Below are 23242 nucleotides of genomic sequence, written 5' to 3'. Positions count from 1 at the left end.
CCTACGGTACCAGGTAACACCTGTATATGAGTAGGTTATATTATAGGGGAAGAACCCTAAGCTAAGGAAACTTAAATCTTTTATAATGGACAATAAACATGCCTGACTTTTTCTTGGAGAGAGAGTTTGTTTTTATTATACAGTACAGTAAACAAACCTGCCCTTTGTTCTTGTATGAGACACATTTCTCACTTCTAAGATTGTTCCTTATAGAAACATCCTTGATGGCTGGGCACCTATAGCTCAGTGGTTAGACTGCCAACCCTGTGTGTGCCTGGTTCAAACCCAGCCTGGGCCCGCTTAAGAAAAAAAAAAATAGAAGAAACATCCTTGAACAGATAGCCTGAACAAAGGCTGTCAGTGTGTTCACAAGACATGCAGAAACACAAGAGGTTCATGGAGAATGTTCTTCCATAGGGCTAAGAAATGATTAAATTGCTTTTTAAAATGTACACTTTTGATAAAGATGATTGTTATGGCATTTTTTTGAAATTGTGAAAAAATGCTAACTACTGGAATACTCAACATTAGGTGCTTTCTAAATTATAATGTGTTCATAATGTAATAGTTAACAATTAAAAAATAATATTATAAAACTACATATAGATGTTTATTGAAAATATTAATGGAAATACTAGCAGGAAATAAAATATATATGTGGTTTTATACCACTTTTATAAAAAACTTGTACAAATGCACACACAAAGAATGTATACCAAAGTATATATTTCAATGGATGGAATTGTAAATGTTTTCTTTTTTGCTTATCTGTTTTGATTTTTAAAAAAACACATCTTTGACCAAATATGGTGGCTCACGCCTAGAACCCTAGCACTCTAGGAGGTCAAGGCAGGTGGATTGCTTGAGCTCAGGAGTTCAAGACCAGCCTGAGCAAGAGTGAGACCCCATCTATACCAAAAATAGAAAAACCGGCTGGGTGTTGTGGTCGGTGTCTGTAGTCCCAGCTACTTGGGAGACAGAAGCAAGAGGATTGCTCAAGCCCAAGAGTTTGTGGTTTCTGTGAGCTATGACACCATGGCACTCTACCCAGGGTGATAGAGTAAGACTCTGTCTCAAATAAATAAATAAATGAAAATAAATTTAAAAGAATGAAGAAAATACCTTTTTGAAAATAAATACTTTTTAAGTTTTTTGTAGTAAAGGAAGAAAGTCATTTAAGAACTCTTTCTTCACCTATGAAAGAAAATCTTTTTATGGATTTAACTGGGGATTCAAGAACATTTTCTTTTTGACTCTGTAACTACCTTTATGTGCAGTGTAGAACTGGGGGAGTATAATTAAGTAGCTTAATTTTTTATTAAAGTTATTATCTTATCTAGAAGAGATTGAGTTTCTTTGATCTCAGAGTGTTCAGAAAAAAAGTTTCTTTTAGTAGTTTGTTATATTGTTTATCATCGCATAAATATCAGGGGAACAAATTTTAAAGAAAACACTCTAATAGGACAAATCTTAAATTATAGATGTGCTATTTACTAAGTATAGATTCTGGTGCTGTTCAGTTGGGTTAGGCTGTTAGGTACACTGAAATGATTTGCTTCATTTTCATTTTCTGCCTATGCATCATATTCTGAAATGTATTTTAGTAATATTTTTATAAGTTGGCATTTTTATTGTGCTTCTCATTTTTTCTCCCTTCTTTAATAAAGGTGCTGTCACCAGATTTGTGTTCTGGGTATAAAGTAAAAATGACTGAAGTTCAAGCAATGGTAGAATTCTCTGTAGAGCTAAACAAGTTCTACAATGTGGATTTATTTCAGAGAGGGTAGGTATTTTATTATGAAAATTATGTATTTTAATATTTTGCATAAGATGTACAGCCTTAATTTAAATTTAATTACATACTTTTGTTTTAACATATATAAGGAAAATAATGAGCTATATTTAAGTGATTATTTTCTCAGAGAAATTTTATTTGTTGAGTAGATCTTTGTGAATTATTCACGTGAATTTAATGATAATGCTAGGTATGTTCAACATGCGTCGATGAATTTGTATTGAGAGGATTTTAATGAAAAAGTATATGATCTCATTTTGGCTTTGTACTGCACTGTGTTGGGAAAAAAAATATCCACACAAACAGCTAAGTAGAAACACAGAGCACACGTAATGAAGCTTTGTACTGTATTGTATATGTGATATTTGTATTGTATATATGGTAAGTGTGTATAAGAAGTGCTTTAGGATTAAGAGCAGAAGGACATCTTTCTGGGTTATTAATGTTAGGAAAGGCCTGATGAAGCGATAGGATCAAAGCATGGATAAGACTTGGATAAGCCGAGGACAAAGTAAAAGGTCCTTTTAATAGGAGAAGGAAGATGAATTAGGTCTTGGAAATAGGAATGAACTTTTATTTTTAAGAATATTTAGGAGACTGGATATTTTCTAGGAGCATTGCAGAAGAAAGGTAGTAAAAAAAGGCAAGGTTATGTTTGTGAAAGACTTTTAATGTTTGGAGGTGAGTTACTTTACTTCTGGTGATCTAGGTAACCATCAATAGTTTTTAAGTAGTTAAAATTATCACTTATTACAGTAAGCACTTACATGATGACAGTTATGATGTATCAGAGTGATGGTTGTGTAGGAGAAATAGAAGCATAAGTAACAGTTTAGAATTACTTACAGTAGTAACTCAAGATTTTTAAGTATGGAAGCCTGTACTAAGAATGATCATAGTGGGGCTATAATTAACAGAAGTAGGAAGAGAGAGATTTTTATTTTTTTGGCTTGGCTTTGCCATCTTGTTATAAAAATGAAAATGTTTAGCTGTGCTATACTGTGCTCCATTTGGTCTCTTGTTCCTCAACAGGCCAGCCTGGCTTTGTTCTCATGGCAGAGATAGGAGTCCAAGAAAGACAGCAAAAGATGAAAGGTGCCTTGAGGTAGCACAGTGTTACCTCCACTGCATTTTGTTGGTCAAGCAAGTCACAAGGCAAGGCCAGGAGTCTAGGCTAGTGGCTTTTTGTCTCATACAACTCACTTAAAAAACATTGTGGGTCTAATCCTTACTTTAAAGTTCACAGCCGCAGTTGTTTTTTGTGACATGATTGCTCTGAAGATATAATCACTACCATCTGGGGATCAGAATTTTGTGGAATCATACCCAGAAACTTCCTAAAAACCCTTTTTGCAAAGCTACAAATGTCTGGTTAGACCCTGCCTTAATCCCTTTAGTAAATTTGAGAAAGGAACCATCAGCTACATCCTTGATTTGGCGTTTGTCCCTGAGCTTCATTTTATTTTGAAAATATTTCAGGGTACTAGAGATGAAAGTTTTATTTTCTATCGCAGCAAGTCCTAATCTCTCGATATTCCCTCTAAGTTATGCTTACGAATGGATGGCTCTTTCTTTAGCTCATCTCTTTCTTACAGAATCTTGTTATACTTGGCTAGGAGCACCAGTTGACATTTTCTGCAGTCTGTCTGGAGGTTAGTTTGCTCAAGTCCAAAAGTTTCTTAGATACATTATCTAACTTATTCTAAGTTATTATAGACAGCATCTTTCATCACTATGTAACATGGGTTACCATTTTCTAGTCTCCTATAGTTTTCTCATTACTTTTCCACCTTCCTTAAGTGTAGCTGTCCATTTGTTGTTATGGTACATACCACTTCTATCAGTTTTCCTTTATTATTTATTGCCACAATATTGCAGCTACCAATAAAAACAAAGCCTCAGTGGCTTTACAGCAGTAACATTTATTTTTGTTTGTAAGTCTATGAATCAGCTGAATGGTTCTGATCTGGGCTGGGTTGACTAATCTTTGCAGGGCTCACTCATGAATCCATAGTCAGCTGGCACTTGGCAGGGTGATAGCTGTTGCAGAATGGCCTTAGTTGGGCAGACTCAGCCCTGTTTTACAGTTGTTCCTCCTAGCTTGTTATCACAGAAGAGACACAGATCCAAGGGAGAGAAACCATGCAAGTAGACCTCTTAATCACACTGTCACCATGACCACAAAGATTTGCCATAAGTCATAAATAAGGCCAGCCCATACTTAAGAAGTGGTGAATTACATCTTCACCCCAGTTCATAATGGGAGTCACATTGCAGGCGGTATGAGTATGAGGGACAGTAAAGAAATTGGTGACATATTTGATATCTACATGTCACATTTTGGAGGTTTTTTTTTTTTTTTCCTTTAAAATTGGCTTTGCTGGAATCTTTTTTTTATTGTTGGAGATTCATTGAGGGTACAATAAGCCAGGTTACACTGATTGCAATTGTTAGGTAAAGTCCCTCTTGCAATCATGTCTTGCCCCCAGAAGGTGTGACATACACCAAGGCCCCACCCCTCTCCCTCCGTCCCTCTTTCTGCTTCCCCCCCATAACCTTAATTGTCATTAATTGCCCTCATATCAAAATTGAGTACATAGGATTCATGCTTCTCCATTCTTGTGATGCTTTACTAAGAATAATCTCTTCCACTCCATCCATATGAAGGATGTAAAGTCTCCATTTTTTTAATCGCTGAATAGTATTCCATGGTATACATATACAACAGCTTGTTAATCCATTCCTGGGTTGGTGGGCATTTAGGCTGTTTCCACATTTTGGCGATTGTAAATTGAGCTGCAATAAACAGTCTACTACAAGTGTCCTTATGATAAAAGGATTTTTTTCCTTCTGGGTAGATGCCCAGTAATGGGATTGCAGGATCAAATGGGAGGTCTAGCTTGAGTGCTTTGAGGTTTCTCCATACTTACTTCCAAAAAGGTTGTACTAGTTTGCAGTCCCACCAGCAGTGTAAAAGTGTGCCCTTCTCTCCACATCCACGCCAGCTTCTGCAGTTTTGAGATTTTGTGATGTGGGCCATTCTCACTGGGGTTAGATGATATCTCAGGGTTGTTTTGATTTGCATTTCTCTAATATATAGAGATGATGAACATTTTTTCATGTGTTTGTTAGCCATTCGTCTGTCATCTTTAGAGAAAGTTCTATTCATGTCTCTTGCCCATTGATATATGGGATTGTTGGCTTTTTTCATGTAGATTAATTTGAGTTCTCTATAGATCCTAGTTATCAAACTTTTGTCTGATTGAAAATATGCAAATATTGGTTAGCGCCTGTGGCTCAGTGAGTAGGGCGCCGGCCCCATATGCCGAGGGTGGCGGGTTCAAACCCAGCCCCGGCCAAACTGCAACCAAAAAATAGCCGGGCGTTGTGGCGGGCACCTGTAGTCCCAGCTACTCCGGAGGCTGAGGCAAGAGAATCGCTTCAGCCCAGGAGTTGGAGGTTGCTGTGAGCCGTGTGACACCACGGCACTCTACCCGAGGGCGGTACAGGGAGACTCTGTCTCTACAAAAAAAAAAAAAAAAAAAAAAGAAAGAAAATATGGAAATACCCTTTCCCATTGTGTAGGTTGTCTCTTTGCTTTGGTTATTGTCTCCTTAGCTGTACAGAAGCTTTTCAGTTTAATGAAGTCTCATTTGTTTATTTTTGTTGTTGTTGCAATTGCCATGGCAGTCTTCTTCATGAAGTCTTTCCCCAGGCCAATATCTTCCAGTGTTTTTCCTATGCTTTCTTGGAGGATTTTTATTGTTTCATGCCTTAAATTTAAGTCCTTTATCCATCTTGAATCAATTTTTGTGAGTGGGGAAAGGTGTGGGTCCAGTTTCAGTCTTTTACATGTAGACATCCAGTTCTCCCAACACCATTTATTGAATAGGGAGTCTTTCCCCCAAGGTATGTTCTTGTTTGGTTTATCGAAGATTAGGTGGTTGTAAGATGTTAGTTTCATTTCTTGGTTTTCAATTCGATTCCAAGTGTCTATGTCTCTGTTTTTGTGCCAGTACCATGCTGTCTTGAGCACTATGGCTTTGTAGTACAGACTAAAATCTGGTATGCTGATGCCCCCAGCTTTATTTTTGTTACAAACAACTGCCTTAGCTATACGGGGTTTTTTCTGGTTCCATACAAAACGCAGAATCATTTTTTCCAAATCTTGAAAGTACGATGTAGGTACTTTGATAGGAATGGCATTGAATAGGTAGGTTGCTTTGGGAAGTATAGACATTTTAGCAATGTTGATTCTTCCCATCCATGAGCATGGTATGTTCTTCCATTTGTTAATATCCTCTGCTATTTCCTTTCTGAGGATTTCATAGTTTTCTTTATAGAGGTCCTTCACCTCCTTCGTTAGGTATATTCCTAGGTATTTCATTTTCTTTGAGACTATGGTGAAGGGAGTTGTGTCCTTAATTAGCTTCTCATCTTGACTGTTATTGGTGTATACAAAGGCTACTGACTTGTGGACATTGATTTTATATCCTGAAACATGACTGTATTTTTTGATGACTTCTAGGAGTCTTGTGGTTGAGTCTTTGGGGTTCTCTAAGTATAAGATCATGTCGTCAGCAAAGAGGGAGAGTTTGACCTCCTCTGCTCCCATTTGGATTCCCTTTATTTCCTTGTCTTGCCTAATTGTATTGGCTAGAACTTCCAGCACTACGTTGAATAGTAAAGGTGACAGAGGACAACCTTGTGTGGTTCCAGTTCTAAGAGGAAAAGCTTTCAGTTTTACTCCGTTCAGTAAAATATTAGCTGTGGGCTTGTCATAGATATCTTCAATCAGTTTTAGAAATGTGCCACCTATGCCTGTACTCTTCAGTGTTCTAATTAGAAAAGGATGCTGGATTTTATCAAATGCTTTTTCTGCATCTATTGAGAGGATCATGTGATCTTTATTTTTGCCTCTGTTAATATGGTGGATAACGTTTGTGGACTTGCGTATGTTAAACTACTCTTGCATCCCTGGGATGAAGCCTACTTGATCATGATGAATGACTTTTTTGATGATAAGCTGTAATCTATTGGCCAGGATTTTGTTGAGGATTTTTGCATCTATATTCATGAGTGAGATTGGTCTGAAATTCGCCTTTTTGTTTGGGTCTTTTCCTGGTTTTGGTATCAGGGTGATGTTTGCTTCATAGAATGTGTTGGGGAAGATTCCTTCTTCCTCAATTTTTTGGAATAATTTCTGCAGTACAGGAATAAGCTCTTCCTTGAAGGTTTGATAGAATTCTGGTGTGAAGCCATCTGGACCAGGGCATTTTTTGGTTGGAAGATTTTTTATTGTTTCTTTGATCTCGGTGCTTGAAATTGGTCTGTTCAAGAGCTCTATTTCTTTCTGGCTAAGTCTAGGGAGAGGGTGTGATTCCAAATAGTTATCCATTTCCTTCAAATTGTCAAATTTCTGGGCATAGAGTTTCTGGTAGTATTCAGAGATGATCTCTTGTATCTCTGTGGGATCAGTTGTTATTTCTCCTTTGTCATTTCTGATTGAGGTTACTAGAGATTTTACTTTTCTATTCCTCGTTACTCTGGCCAATGGTTTATCTATTTTATTTATTTTTTCAAAAAACCAACTCCTTGTTTCATTAATTTTCTGAATGATTCTTTTGTTTTCAATTTCATTGATCTCTGATTTGATTTTGGATATTTCTTTTCTTCTACTGAGTTTAGGCTTAGATTGTTCTTTTTCCAATTCCATAAGATCTCTTGTGAGATTGTTGATGTGCTCTCTTTCTGTTTTTCGAATGTAGGCATCTAAAGCGATAAATTTTCCTCTCAAAACTGCTTTTGCAGTATCCCACAGGTTTTGGTAGCTTGTGTCTTCATTGTTGTTGTGCTCAAGGAAGTTAATGATTTCCTGTTTTATTTCTTCCTGCACCCATCTGTTATTCAACAGAAGATTGTTTAATTTCCATGTCTTTGGGTGGGGTCGAGCATTTTTGTTAGAGTTGAATTCCACCTTTAGTGCCTTATGGTCTGAAAAGATACAAGGTAAAATTTCAATTCCTTTGATTCTGTTGATATTTGTTTTGTGTCCCAGGATATGATCAATTTTGGAGAATGTTCCATAGGGTGATGAGAAGAATGTATATTCTTTATCTTTGGGGTGAAGTGTTCTATATGCGTCTGTCAAGCACAGTTGTTCTAGGGTCTCATTTAAATCTCTTATATCTTTGTTTAATTGCTGTTTAGAGGATCTGTCCAGCTCTGTAAGAGGAGTGTTAAAGTCCCCTGTTATTATGGTATTATCAGATATCATATTGCTCAGACTGAGTAAGGTCTGTTTCAACAATCTGGGAGCATTTACATTGGGTGCATAGATATTTAGAATTGAAATATCTTCTTCTTGTATTTTTCCCTTGACCAATATAAAGTGACCATCTTTGTCTTTTTTGACTTTAGTTGCTTTAAATCCACATGTATCTGAAAATAAGATCGCAACTCCTCTTTTCTTCTGAATTCCATTTGCCTGAAAAATTGTCTTCCAACCCTTGACTCGGAGCTTTAATTTGTCTTTTGAAGCCAGGTGTGTTTCTTGCAGACAGCAAATGGATGGCTTGTGTTTTTTAATCCAGTCAACCAATCTATGTCTCTTCAGTGGGGAATTCAAGCCATTAACATTTATTGAGATAATTGATAAGTGTGGTAGTATTCTATTCATCGTATTTGGTGAGAGTCCATTGCTTAGTTTTATCTTTTTCATCAGTGTGGAGGTTAGGTTCTGTCCTTTAATTTCTGAGTTCTTACTTTGATGCTGATCCATGGTGGTGGTCAGTGTGCAGAACAGGTTGAAGTATTTCCTGTAGAGCTGGTCTTGTTGTGGCGAATTTCCTCAATGTTTGTATATCCGTAAATGATTTGATTTCTCCATCAATTTTGAAGCTTAGCTTAGCAGGGTACAGAATTCTGGGCTGGAAATTGTTCTGTTTAAGTAGATTAAAGGTAGATGTCCATTGTCTTCTTGCTTGGAAAGTTTCATTAGAGAAGTCTGTGGTCACTCTGATGGATTTGCCCCTGTAGGTCAACTGGCGCTTACTCCTGGCAGCTTGCAGAATCTTTTCTTTGGTCTTGACTTTGGACATGTTCATCACAATGTGTCTTGGAGATGCTCCGTTAGAGTTGAGGCGACCTGGAGTCCGATAGCCCTCTGAAAACAGTGTGTCAGAATCTTTGGTGATATTTGGGAAATTTTCTTTTATAATATTCTCTAGTATGGCTTCCATTCCTCTGGGGCATTCTTCTTCCCCTTCTGGGATTCCTATAACTCGTATGTTGGAACGCTTCATAAAGTCCCATAATTCTGACAGTGAACGTTCTGCTTTCTCTCTCTTCTTTTCTGCCTCTTTTACTATCTGAGTTATCTCAAGAACTTTGTCTTCTACCTCTGAAATTCTTTCTTCTGCATGGTCTAACCTGTTACTGATACTGTCCATTGCATCTTTAAGTTCCCTAATTGACTGTTTCAGTTCCTTCAGCTCTGCTATATCCTTTTTATATTCTTCATATCGTTCATCTCTTATTTGATTCTGTTTTTGGATTTCCTTTTGGTTATTTTCCCCTTTATTAGCAGTTTCCTTCATTGTTTCCATCATTTCTTTCATTGTTTTCAACATGTGTATTCTAAATTCCCTTTCTGTCATTCCTAACATTTCTTCATAGGTGGAATCATCTGCAGTAGCTACCTCATGGTCCTTTGGCGGGGTTGTTCTGGACTGGTTCTTCATGTTGCCTGGAGTTTTCTGCTGATTCTTCCTCATGAGTGGTTTCTTTTATCTGTTTCCTTGCCCTAATTTTCCTTTCACTTCCTCTTGCTCTTTAAGTTCTCGTGCCTGTGGACTAAGGGTTACAGGACCAGAGGGGTGAGAAGGTTGAAGAGCAGAAAAGGGATGAAAGAAAGGAGGACCGAGTGGTAAGAAAAAAAAGAAAGATAGAGAAAGGAGAGGGGGTGGGTAAAAGGAATATTGACACAAAGAAGAGAGGCACAGAAAGAGGGAGACAGAACAATATAGGTGTACAGTAGGGTACTTTGACATAACCTTAAAAAAAACCACCTTCTGGGGGTGCAGTGTTGGCTGGTTTCCTTGAGGTCAGCAGCTCTTTGCTAACCTGATCAGACACAGTACCCCACTTCACCCGGTAGGGAGGAAAGACAGAAATGCTATAAATCAAACCAAAACAAGCAAACAGAAAACTTTACAGGATAAAATTGGGTGAAAAACCGAATAATAGCAGTAGAAACACTAGCAAAAATGAAGTTCTAATTATTGAAAAAGACAGCAATGGGAAATTATAATTAAACTAGAAAAATTGAGAAAGAAAAAGGATCTGTATGGAAGAGGTTGAACTTATAAAACAAAACAACATCAACAACTTCAAAATAAACAACAAAAAAAAAACACACACAACCAAAACCAAAGCAGTATGTATATGTTACTGAATATTGTCTGGGCAACACGTGGTCTTCTGGGGTATGAGATGTTAGTCACAGTTCTGATATGACTGGAGGGTGCTGATTTCTCAAACCCCAGCAGGTAGACACTCTAAATCTCTCTTCAGCCCACTTACAAGGCACTTTGAACTTGTTCACTTGCTGAGCAGAAGCTTTCCCAGGAAAGTGCTTGTTGCTGGAATCACTGCTGAAGTGGCTATCCACTTACCCAGTGTGCCAAAACTGGTCTCACTCTGCCCCTGAGGGTTAGGGCTGCAAGGGCTCAGACCCCGCCCTTAGGCTACTTGGTCGCTGGGTTACCAGCTCCCACCCAATTCTAGCTCTGTGACCCTGAGGGCGGAGCTTGCCGGGGCAGATCGCTCACAATGGCTTCCTGTGACCCACTGCCAAACACCATTAGCTCCCTCTGGCTCAGCGGCTCAGACTGGGGCCCTAGACAGCTGCCAAAGTTCTCCGCAATCCCGCTCAGGCTCTCCCCAAGGCAGTTCAACTGAGTGCCAAGTCCAAAGACACCAAAACAGTTCACAGGTAAGGCCTTTCTGGTTTGCAGTCTCGCTGCTACTGAATTGTGGGTGGGTTTAGACCGATTGAACACATGCGACCACTTGCCGTTTTTCCACTGTTTTAGTCCTCCTCTTGGGGTCCAGAAGTCTCTCGGTGACTCCCTGTATCCGCGCAGGGGTGATGATAGGCAGATCCCACCAGCCAAAGATGCCCGGAGTTCTATCTCCCCAGACTCACGGTGCCCAGATGCAAGAAAGCTGTTACTCGGCTGCCATCTTGCTCCGCCTCCCGGAGGTTTGTTTTTTTAAAACATGATTTCCAAAAGCTAAACATCTAAAAAACAATTCATAGGCTGACATAACCTGCAATCCTAGCACTTTTGGAGGCTGAGATAACAGGATTACTTGAGGTCAAGAGTTTAAGACCAACCTGAGCAAGAATGAGACCCCGTTTCTACCAAAAACAAAACAAAACAATTCATTATTCGGGTTGAGTTTGAAGAATAGTTTAGCTAGAAACCAAATTGATTACTTAAGTTATGTTAGTGAAAAAACAATTATTTAGAAACCATTAAGTGACATTTACAAAATAGGTTTTGTACATATGTAGCTTCCTTTGACCTGTATATAATTATGTATGATTATAAAATTATAAAACGTTTTAAAGTATAATATAAATATATAAAATTTGTCTTTTCAAGTAAAACAATTTTCTTACTAAAAAATATTTATTCATTATGTGAAACCACCTTGTTTAATAAAATCATGTTAATTTTTGCATAATACAATTTTGTTTTGACCCAATGTTAAGGAATCAATGCTATAAATAATTAAGCATTCTAAGCAATAGAGGATAGAAATATAATAACTTAATATTCATGGGCACATTCTTTTAGACACATCTTCAATTTTTTTATTCTTCCCTCCAAGAAAAAGTGACATTTTCTGTTAATGAAAAAATAGGTATGCATTTAATGTTTTTTCTCTCTGTACCTACTGTACCTTTGTAAAGATGCTAAAGAGCAGTTATTTCTTTTTTTTTTTTTATTAACCATAGCTGTGTATATTAGTATGATCGTGGGGCACCATACACTTGGTTCATAGATCGTTTGACACATTTTCATCACATTAGTTAACATAGCTTTTGTAGCATTTTCTTAGTTATTTTGCCAAGACCTTTACATTCCACATTTACTAGGATTCACATATACCCTTGTAAGATGCACCGCAGGTGTAATCCCATTAATCCCCCTCCTTCCCCCTCCCTCCCCCCTCCCTCCCCTCCCTCTCCCCCTTCTCCCTATTCTTAGGTTATAACTGGGATATAGCTTTCATGTGAAGGTCCTACATTAGTTTCATAATAAGGGTGAGTACATTGGGTACTTTTTCTTCCATTCTTGAGACACTTTACTAAGAAGAATATGTTCCAGCTCCATCCATGTAAACATGAAAGAGGTAAAAAGTCTCCATGTTTCTTTAAGGCTGCATAATATTCCATGGTGTACATATACCACAGTTTATTGATCCATTCGTGGATCGATGGGCACTTGGGCTTTTTCCATGACTTAGCAATTATGTATAGGGCTGCAATAAATATTCTGATACAAATATCTTTGTTATGGTGTGATTTTTGGTCTTCTGGGTATATGCCCAGTAGGGGGATTACAGGATTGAATGGCAGATCTATTTTTAGATCTCTAAGTGTTCTCCATATCTCTTTCCAAAAGGAATGTATTAATTTGCATTCCCACCAGCAGTGCAAAAGTGTTCCCTTTTCTCCACATCCACGCCAACATCTCTGGTCTTGGGATTTTGTGATATAGGCTAGTCTCACTGGAGTTAGATGATATCTCAAAGTAGTTTTGATTTGCATTTCTCTGATGATTAAAGATGATGAGCATTTTTTCATATGTCTGAAGGCCATGCGCCTGTCTTCTTCAGAGAAGTTTCTCTTCAAGTCCCTTGCCCAGCCTGCAATGGGATCCCTTGTTCTTCTCTTGCTAATGCGTTTGAGTTCTCTGTAGATTCTGGTTATTAAACCTTTGTCGGAGACATAACCTGCAAATATCTTCTCCCATTCTGAGGGCTGTTTGCTAGCTTTACTTACTGTGTTCTTGGCTGTGCAGAAGCTTTTTAGTTTGATCAAGTCCCAATAGTGTATTTTTGAAGCAGCTTCAATTGCCCCGGGGGGTCCTTCTCATAAAAAACTCCCCCAACCCAATTTCTTCAAGGGTTTTCCCTACACTCTCTTCTAGTACTTTTATAGTTTCATGTCTTAGGTTTAAATCTTTAATCCGGTGAGAGTCTATCTTGGTTAATAGTGAGAGGTTTGGGTCCAGTTTCGGTCTTCTACAGGTTGCCAGGCAGTTCACCCAGCACCATTTGTTAAATAGGGAATCTTTTCCCCACTGAATGTTTTTAATTGGCTTGTCAAAGATTAAATAACGGTAAGTAGCTGGATTCATCTCTTGGTTCTCTATTCTGTTCCAGACATCTACTTCTCTGTTTTTGTGCCAGTACCATGCTGTTTTGATCACTATCGATTTGTAGTAGTTATTTCTCATTTAACTATTTCTGAAATATTTATCAATGAATGTAAGTGCATTTCGGCTTATTTTTTATATAAAAAACTAGATCTAAAGAAAAGGACTTATATTACCTTGGAAAAGTAATTGAGAGAAGATCAAAATTAAATTTTTATAATAAAGCACTATCCTCTTCATCTTTAAGAATGTTTTTGCAGCCCTCTGCAACTTTCTTTTTTAATAGGATATGGGAAATAAATAATGTATGCAATAACAATAGAAAAATAGGTTGCTTTAGTTTACTTGTCTCATTGTGCTGGATTCTTTAGAGGTGAATTGACTATACCTAAACATTTTTTGTAATTCAGCTGTTTTCTTCCATTGTATCTTCTAAGTGGTAGTTTTTTAGTATAAAGACAGACATTAACCTTTATATATTTATTTACATTTGACTATGGCTCTTTTTTTGTTCTTATTATATTCTTTAGGATTTTAAAATCTACCAAGTCATAATACCAATCCTGCCATATTTAGGTTCTGACTTAATTAGCATAATAGTTAATTTTCCTTTTTAATTTGTCTGAATTATGGAGACAATTGTTAAATAGAGTTAGAAGGAATTATAAAGCATCTGGTTAAAAAAAATTATACAGGGCAGCACCTGTGGCTCAAGGAGTAGGGCGCCGGTCCCATATGCCAGAGGTGGCGAGTTCAAACCCAGCCCTGGCCAAAAATAAATAAATAAATAAATAAATTATACAGTTTATAAACTATATAATTTAAATTGCAAAAAAATAGTTTTTCAGCCAACTGTTATGTTTGGGTGACCATATAATTTATTGACCAAATTAGGATACTTTTTAAAGTGAAAAGAGACACTGTTAATAACATGTCCACACAACAGATGAAAACCAGGATTGTTTTAGACTAACCAGGACATACTGGTATCCTCTTGTAATGAGCAAATATTCCAGTCTCATATCGGTAGTGGGGGAGTGGTCAGAGACTGACCCCACAACGGTTTTGTTGTTTTATATTTGTTTATGTAGAGTTGCAGTTTCACCATTTACAACTTTAGTGTCACCTGTCAGTGACACTTTTCTATGTCAGCACTCTTGGAGTTCTGGACACTTTCCTTTTCAGTCACATTGAGACTCAGAAGCAATGAGTTGCCTTCTCTTTACAGGAAAAGCCACCGTTCTGTTTTTCTAAGTGTCTTTCTTAGTGAAGTTAGTAAGCAGTGTATTTGCGTTTGGTGAAGGTGAAGGTATGTATGACTGAAAATACAGAATATCTGCTAATTCTGTAAATGTGTTTATGTCAAGCAATGGCTTTTTTTCTCATGATACATACACAGCTATGGCAAAGAAGCAACATAATTTGTTGGTAGCTTAGATAGAGGAAGAAGGTCTTATAGTGTCAGATTTTGAAAGAAGTAGTGAGGACATTTTCACTGGTTCAGATAGTGAACAAGAAGAATTCATAGAGATGGAACATGAAATTATTTGTTCTGAAGAAGAGAGTGGAGAAGAAAAAAATGCAAAGAAGTGATTCAAAGCAACAACCATTAGTTGTTTCTCTAGAGTCTCTAGATTGGGGGTTGGTTGATGGTAGCAAAGCTTGCTCAAGCACCTGTGGTCAGCTGATAAGTCAGCTGTCAGATAATTGGTCCAAGATGACCTTCGTGGGATTCCTCAGCTTTCTTCCTCATTGTCTTCCATCCTCCAGGAGGTGAGGCAGGGCTGGGCCTAACAACTCTCTACCTTAATTGAATTGTGAAATTATGTATTTGCTTAGACTTGTTGGGCATAATAGGTTAGTGAATGTTAAAAAATATTACTTAAAAAAAATCTTTACCTGCTTCCAGAACAGTTAACGGTAACAAAATAATATAAATTATTTTAAGATTTTTTTCATAGAAGTGTCTGATTACATCATGGTCGACTTCCCAAATGACTTTATTCAAAGTACATTTGTCAAGAGAGTTCCAAAGGAAAAAGTATTGCTCTTTAAATATATAGGGTTTGAACACCTGTTCTTGCTCACATAAAGGATAAAAGAATGGGATTAAATCGAAGTTGTAGCAATATCAGTTAGGTATTAAATTGGAAGAATATTTTTTCCTCTTAAGAGAATCTTGCAAAATTAGAACATTTTTTTTCTAAAATTCTTTAGATCAGCTCGGTTCTGAGTAGCCTGTCTGCAAATGGTTTGTTACTGGTTCAGGAAGTGATAAGGTACTTTTCCAGAATATAAATGCACTGCTTTCTTCTTTGAAAAATTGCCTAACAAAATATCAGAAAATTTTTTAAAAAGGCAAATGAAATAAGGAGTGTGCTTTGTGATATAGATGACTTACTTCCTTCTCCTACAGATTGGTAACATATGTTTCACAAAGATGCACCAGTCTGTGTATCGCATTTTAAATAGTGCACATTTAGAATATTAGTAAATGGCTTCTGGAGAGGAGTTGAGTTCAATTCATTTTGGAAAGAAGCATATGGATTAGGTCAGGTATTTTCACATATTTAGAAGATGTGGGACTTTGACAACGTGCTATGTTTCCATATTCTCCAGTAAAGCAAGTGAAATGTTATCAGTTGGATTTGTTTTCAGATATTCTTGGAATAATGTGGCATTCTGGATAGTAAGTGGTGAGGAAGATATCACTGGGGACAAAAGTTGAAAGTAATACTTCGTTCTTTCTAATTTAATTTCATATTACATACCTGTAGCTTCTACTGTTTTTCTTAGGTACTTCCACCATTTCCTTTTCATAAGATATACTATTACAAAGTGAAGAACATATTGTGATTTGGAAATGAAGAAAAGCAAGAATATGGATAAAGAAATTGTTTCCTTAAATTTCAGTAACATTACAAAACCATGGAGCTTAAATCCTTTTGGAAAAGTCCTATAGAAGCCTAGAAATGAGGTTCCATACAACATAGTTTTTAACAAAATTATCTTCATCTACTGAGGTTAAACTCATGGAAGGTTTGCAGTTTGATTAAAAAAGACTGTTGGAGGCTGGACGCGGTGGCTCATGCCTGTAATCCTAGCACTCTGAGAGGCTGAAGCACGTGGATTGCTTGAGCTCACGAGTCTGAGATAGCCTGAGCAAGAGCAAGACCGGGCATTGTGACAGGTGCCTGCAGTCCCAGCTACTTGGGTGGCAGAGGCAAGAGGATTGCTTGTGCCCAAGAGCTTCAGGTTACTGTGAGCTATGATGCCATGGCACTTTACCAGGGGTGATGAAGTGGGACTCTGTCTCAAAAAAAAAAAGACTGTTGGCTACAACAGCCAGAAATTTTTAGCTTAATTTTTGTATTATCAACTTTGATTACAACCGGGGGGTAGGGATGGGGGGGGTGGGACGAATGATTCCTTATCTATAATATCTTGATATTCTGTATGCTTAAAGTCCCCAAGTTGGGGACTTCTGATTAAGTAGTGGTGATTGAAACTGACAATTTACATCAAGTAGTTAATTATTTGATGTCAACATTGTGTGATTTATTCTTTTTAACACTCAGAGGGAGCCCTTCGTATTGGTTTCTGTGAATTTCCCATGTGACATCTAATTAGTCTTTGATGTTTATTTTCCACTATGACTGTTTTAGACTTCTGTACATTCTCTACTTCAGGCCCTAGTTCCTTGTATTGGGAAATAGGATTTAGAAATCACAATATTTGCGCGAAAGGTAATAAAGATACACATTTTTATTGGGCCATTGCTTCTAAGCCTTTTCAGTTAACAAAATTAGCAAGTACATTCTTTCTTTCTTTTTTTTTGTTTTTTCTTGGAGACATAGGGATCACATTTGGAAATATGACAATGTAGTGTATATCAGTATTGGATTTTTTTTTTTTTTTTTTTTTTTTGAGACAGTCTTGCTCTGTTGCCCTGGCTTGACGTTTTAGTAGCTGGGACTACCAGTACATGCCATGAAGCCTGGCAAATTTTTGCATTTCTTTGTAGAGATGAAGTCTTGCTCTTGCTCAGACTGATCTCTACTCCTGATCTCATGCGATACTCCTGCCTTGGCTTCCCTCAGTGCTCCGATTATAGGTGTGAGCCACTGTGCCTGGTATAAATACATTTTTATGAGAAAAATACATCATGAATTTATACACAATCTAATTTAAGATTATAAGGACTTTTAAAATTTTGTTTATACCTCTTTTCACTTATACTGAAAATCTTGGTTCCTTTCAACATAGATCATTACATGTTGGCTTGATTTACTCTGTGTTTGCAGATATATCTATGTAAGTTAGTTTCAAAATGATGCTAGCAGCATTACCTCCAAGACCATAGATACTTAAAAAAAATTTTTTTTTTTTTTTTTTGAGGCAGAGTCTCACCATGTCATCCTCAGTAGAGTGCTGTGGCGTCACATCTCACAGCAACCCCAAAATCCTGGGCTTAAGTGATTCTCCTGCCTGAACCTCCCAAGCAGCTGGGACCACAAGCATCTGCCACAATGCTCAGCTATTTTTTGGTTGCAGTTGTCATTGTTTACCAGGCCCAGGCTGGGCTAGAACCTGCCAGCCTCAGTGTATGTGGCCAGCGCCCTACCCACTGAGCTATGGGCACTGCCAGATATTTAAAATTTTTTCATAGGTGTCTTTTTCATTGCTAAGATGCATCTCATGAGGAATATGCATTCAAAGTACTATTTTATAATTTTTTTTTTTGAGACAGAGTCTTACTATGTCACCCTAGGTAGAGTGCTGTGAAGTCACAGCTCACAGCAACCTCCAACTCTTGCGCTTAAGTGATTCTCTTCCCTCAGCCTCCCAAGTAACTCAAAATACTATTTTAAAAATCACCTGAAGTAATTCTCTGTGGAATTGCAATCAATTAGACACGTTTATTTGTTCTCAAGTTGTTTAGAGATTGCTTTTTCTTTAATTGTTTTTTGTAATTCTATAAAAACTTTACGTGCTTCCCAATTCAAAACTCTGTCAAGTACAATATATATTGAGATAGATTTGTTTTCATTTCTGTCTCTTCTCTCCCTTTCCCCCTTCCATAGGTAACTATTTAATTTTTATTAGTTTTAATATGTCCTTCCATTTTCTTTCTTTTGAAAATATAGGCAAATAAATACATAATCATATCCTTCCTTCTTACACAAAAGTAGCACAGGATACATAACATAGGTGTATCTTACTTTCAGCCAAGAAGATATCTTAGAGGTTGCTCCTTTCCCATATGTGGAGATACCTTGCATTCAACTGCATAGTGAACCGTTGCACAGTTGTGTTATGGTATAGTTAGTCCCCTGTTGAGGGGCATTTTGTTTTTATCTTACTGTTGCATTAAGGCTACAATGAATAGCCGTCTGCATATGCATAGTATCATTTAATATTTTTGCTAGTGTATCTTTGAGATACAGTCTTTAAAGTGGGGGACTCAGGCAAACACATACACATACGTGTTTTTGCTCATTATTGCCAAATTTCCCTCCATATGGGTTTGCACCATTTTGCATTCTCACCTGCAGTACAGGAGCATTCTGGTTTGCTCACAGCCTGTGTAGTATAGCCACATAATGTCATCACATAATGACATATCAGTCAATGACAGACAGCATATATGGTGGGGGTTTCATAAGATTAATTTCATTAATTCGTAATTTTCATAAAATTCCAATTACTTTGTCACTTAGTAGCTGTGATTATACCTTACCTTACAACATATCTATGCTTAGATATATTAATACAATCAAATCTATGTTTAGATACACAAGTACCTACCATTGCATTGTGGTTGTCTACAGTATTCAGCATAGTAACATGCCGTACAAGTTGTGGCTTAGGAACAATAGGCTATCCCATGCATCCAAGGTGTGTATTAGGCAATACCACCTTAGTTTTTGTAAGTATATTGTACACTAATGATGAAACTGCCTAGTGATGAGTTTCTTAGAACATGTCCTATTAGTAAACAATGCATAATTATTTATTACTTTGTCAAACTGTTGGCTTTCTGACAGGTGTCAATCTGACTGGTGAGAAAAGATATTTTATTATAGTTTTTATTGACTATAGTTTTTATTTTTTTATATTTTTATTATAGTTTTATTGATAATATATATTTAATGAAAATTATCAGTACTGCACTAGCTCATTAAGTGTCAGAATGATTTCTTTTAAATTTTGTCTTAATATGCAGGAACATACAATCAGGTGACATTGTTTGCATTTGTTAGGTAAAGTGCAAGTCGTAGTTGTATCCCTCACCCAGGAAGTGTGCCATATACCCATATATTGTACCCTTTAATTGGGAAGTACCAAGCCCTTCCTCCTGTTCTTAAATTTAATTGTGTCTTTCTGTCATGTGGGCCTGTAGTTGTTCATCTGCTAGTTTCAATTTAGTATGAGTACATGGGATGCTTGATTTTCCATTCTTGTGATACTTAAGAGAATGTTCTCCAGATCCTTCCAGGTAAATATGAAAATCTCCATCTTTTCCTGTGGCAGGAATAGTATTCGTGGTATGCCCATACCATTTATCTGGTATATTACTAATCCATTTATAGGTTGATGGGCAGTTGGGTTGTTTCGACAGCTTTCTGATTGTGAATTGAGCTGCTGTAAATATTAATTTAGTCATTGCCGTCTTGATTTGTTTCCTGACAAATAAAGATGTTGAGCATTTTTTTCCATCTATTTGTTAGCCATTCTTGTATCTTCTTTTGAGAAATGTCTATTCATGTACTTTGCTCACTTTTTTATCGGGTTGTTTGTATTCTTGCTATTGAGTCGAGTTCCTCATGTATTTTGGATATTAGACTTTTATCAGATGTACAGTTTGCAAATCTTCTTTCCCAATCTGCAGGTTGTTTCTTCACTCTGTCAATTGTTTCCTTTGCTGTGTGGAAGGTTTTTAGGAATTTCCCAAAACAAAGTCATGGAGCTTTTCCCTTATGTTTTCTTCTAGTACTTTTACAGTTTCAGGTCTTACACTTCTTTAATACATTTTGAATTGATTTTTGTATATGTGGCTATTCAATTCTCTTAGTACCATTCATTGAAAAAACTGTCCTTTGCCTATTGTGTGTTCTTGTACCTTTGTTGAAAAGCGACTAACTATAAATGCATGGGTTTATCTCTGGAATTTCTGTCCTGTTCTGTTGGTTGTGTCTGTTTTTATGCCAGTACTATACTGTTTTGATTATAGTAGCATGGAAACATATTTTGAAATCAGGAAGTTTGATGCCTCTAGCTTTTTCTCTTTCATCAAGATTGTTTGGTTGGAATATAAATTTTAGTATTGTGTTTTCTGTTTCTGTGGAAAGTGACACTGGGTAAATGCACTTAACTGTATATAAATCGTTTTGTTAGGATTGTGGGTATACACTGATCAAACATGGTTCCCATGAGAGTTTAAATGAAGCATCTGTCACTAAGCATCAGTCTTAATTAGCTTTTATATTATATACCTATACATTTTTAAATAGAAATATTTCACTTAACCTTTAGTCAAAATTTAGTCACTAAGCATCAGTCTTAATTAGCTTTTATATTATATACCTATACGTTTTATATATTATATACCTATACATATACATCAGTCTTAATTAGCTTTTATATTATATACCTATACATTTTTAAATAGAAATATTTCACTTAACCTTTAGTCAAAATTCTTAACATGGGAAGTTCCTAGAAGACTTTGCTCTCCTCCAGTCTCAAGGCTCCAACTGATTCCACTTTGATTTTTGTACTCAAAAAATTTCTCATGTTTTCAAGCAGACCTCATCTTAGTCTCAACAAATTATCTATCTCTGTGCAGTTCTGCTGTGTTTCTTTAAGGCCATAATGTGCCTTAAAAGATTTTAAATTTAAAAAGCCCAAGTGCCCATCGATCCATGAATGGATTAATAAATTGTGGTATATGTACACCATGGAATATTATGCAGCCTTAAACAAAGATGGAGACTTTACCTCTTTCCTGTTTACATGGATAGAGCTGGAACATATTCTTCTTAGTAAAGTATCTCAAGAATGGAAGAAAAAGTATCCAATGTACTCAGCCCTACTATGTAACTAATTTATGGCTTTCACATGAAAGCTATAACCCAGTTATAACCTAAGATTATGGGGAAGGGGGAGGTGAGGATGGGTGGAGGGAGGGTGATTGGTGGGATTACACCTACGGTGCATCTTATAAGGGTACATGTGAAACTTAGTAAATGTAGAATATAAATGTCTTAACACAATAACTAAGAAAATGCAAGGAAGGTTATGTTAACCAGTGTGATGAAAATGTGTCAAATGGTCTATAAAACCAGTGTATGGTGCCCCATGATCGCATTAATGTACACAGCTATGATTTAATAATAAAATAAAATTTAAAAAGATTTTAAATTTAATGACTACCTTTCCACTCTCTTTTTTGTGACCTATCCCTCTCCAAGAGGATATCTTCATAGAAAAAAAATAGTAATTAATATATTTATATGTTTTTAATCTTTATATTATTTGAAAATTTAATAAAATATTATCTAGGAAATTAATAAAAAGAAAATGTTAAATATTTAACTCCCTAAGTATGCATCTAAACTTACCTCTGATTTATAATTGTTTTAGCTTTGGGTAATTATATTGGTGTATATAGTTGTGTGTATAACTTCATTATATACACAAATTTGTAGTAAAACAGCTATATTATAATGTTTGTGTCTTACAATTTTTATATAATTTAAAGTTACTAACGGTAGCTATTTAAATAAATATATATTTACACACACACACACAACTTTAAAATCTTAAAATGAGCAAGTAAAAGTACATAAACGGTTTTGACCTTGAAAAAACAGTTTTAAACCAAATATATACTTGTCATTTATAGTATGAATCTACTTTTTAAAAACTATGTAAAGGCCAGGCTTCTGCCTATAATCCCAGCATTCTGAAGGCCGAGGTGGGAGGATGACTAGAGCTTAGGTGTTTGAGACCAACCTGAACAAAGCGAGACCCTGTCTCTACTAAATAGAAAAATTAGCCCGGCCATAGTGATGCACACCTATAGTCCTGCTACTTGGGATGGAAGCTGAGGCAGGAGGATCCCTTTAGCACAGAATTTTGAGGTTGCTGTGAGCTAGATTAAAGCCATGGCGCTCCAGCCTCAGCAACAGAGTGAGACACTTCTCTGCCCCCCCGCAAAAGGATATCTAATGAATCTTATATTTTCTAAAAATTATGTTTGAGTAATTATCTTTTTATTGTTTAAAAGAAAAAAATGAGTAAATCAAATTGAACAGTGAAACCCTTAGATGCCTAACTCCACAAGTTGTTACCATATTCTCATATGTAAAACAAGAAATTATATATTGATTTCATTTCATTCATTTTTATACATGCTCGGTTTATCCTTTGGTTTTATGCTGTGCTAATGTTTGATATGTGTGTCTGATATTTATTTCTCATCAATAGAAAATGTTATGGGGGACTGATCAATTAGACCAACTTTATTATTTTAATATGTTTACAAATATGGAAGTTGGGGTATTCGATATTTTAAAATATGTTTTGAAATGACTTTTCGTCTATTTTGCTTTAGTTTTTACCAGATTCGTGCATCTATGAAAATTCCACCAAGAATTCCCCACAAAGTAGACGCTAGTTTGTTACATGCAACAGGTAAGCCAAGGATTATTTTTAAGTTAAAATAAAATTTGAAGCAATATCATAATGGGCAATAATAACCTTTCAGAATTTTTTGATTACAAATATGAGATACCAAACAGCATCATTATGATACCTATTATAAGGAATATATCATGGGCTATATCAGGCTTGATTTTAGATACCCAGTCTCCTTCTTAGGTTTCTTACCATGAGCATGTGAAAGAAAGTATATAAAAGTTTCATGAGAACAAACACAGGTGAAAGTGGTATCAATTACACCATGTAAGATAAAAATAAAAAGATACAC

The 23242-nt window shown here is 36.3% G+C and overlaps 1 protein-coding gene across 6 annotated transcripts in view; it reads left to right on the top strand.

Moving 5' to 3' along the window:
• The window catches only part of FAM135A (family with sequence similarity 135 member A), a 103834-nt gene that overhangs the window by 14589 nt on the left and 66003 nt on the right, over positions 1–23242 (top strand). For all 6 annotated transcript variants that reach the window (XM_053602235.1, XM_053602238.1, XM_053602236.1 and 3 more), the window contains 2 exons: positions 1668–1783; positions 22868–22947. In XM_053602235.1, the coding sequence (XP_053458210.1) occupies positions 1707–1783; positions 22868–22947 (157 nt within the window). In that variant the 5' untranslated portion in view covers positions 1668–1706. The remainder of the gene's footprint in view (positions 1–1667; positions 1784–22867; positions 22948–23242) is intronic.

The sequence above is a fragment of the Nycticebus coucang genome, chromosome 9, assembly GCF_027406575.1.
Source record: "Nycticebus coucang isolate mNycCou1 chromosome 9, mNycCou1.pri, whole genome shotgun sequence".
Lineage (NCBI taxonomy): Eukaryota > Metazoa > Chordata > Mammalia > Primates > Lorisidae > Nycticebus > Nycticebus coucang.
Note: the sequence above shows the minus strand (reverse complement) of the source record. Positions and strands in the feature narration are given on the sequence as shown.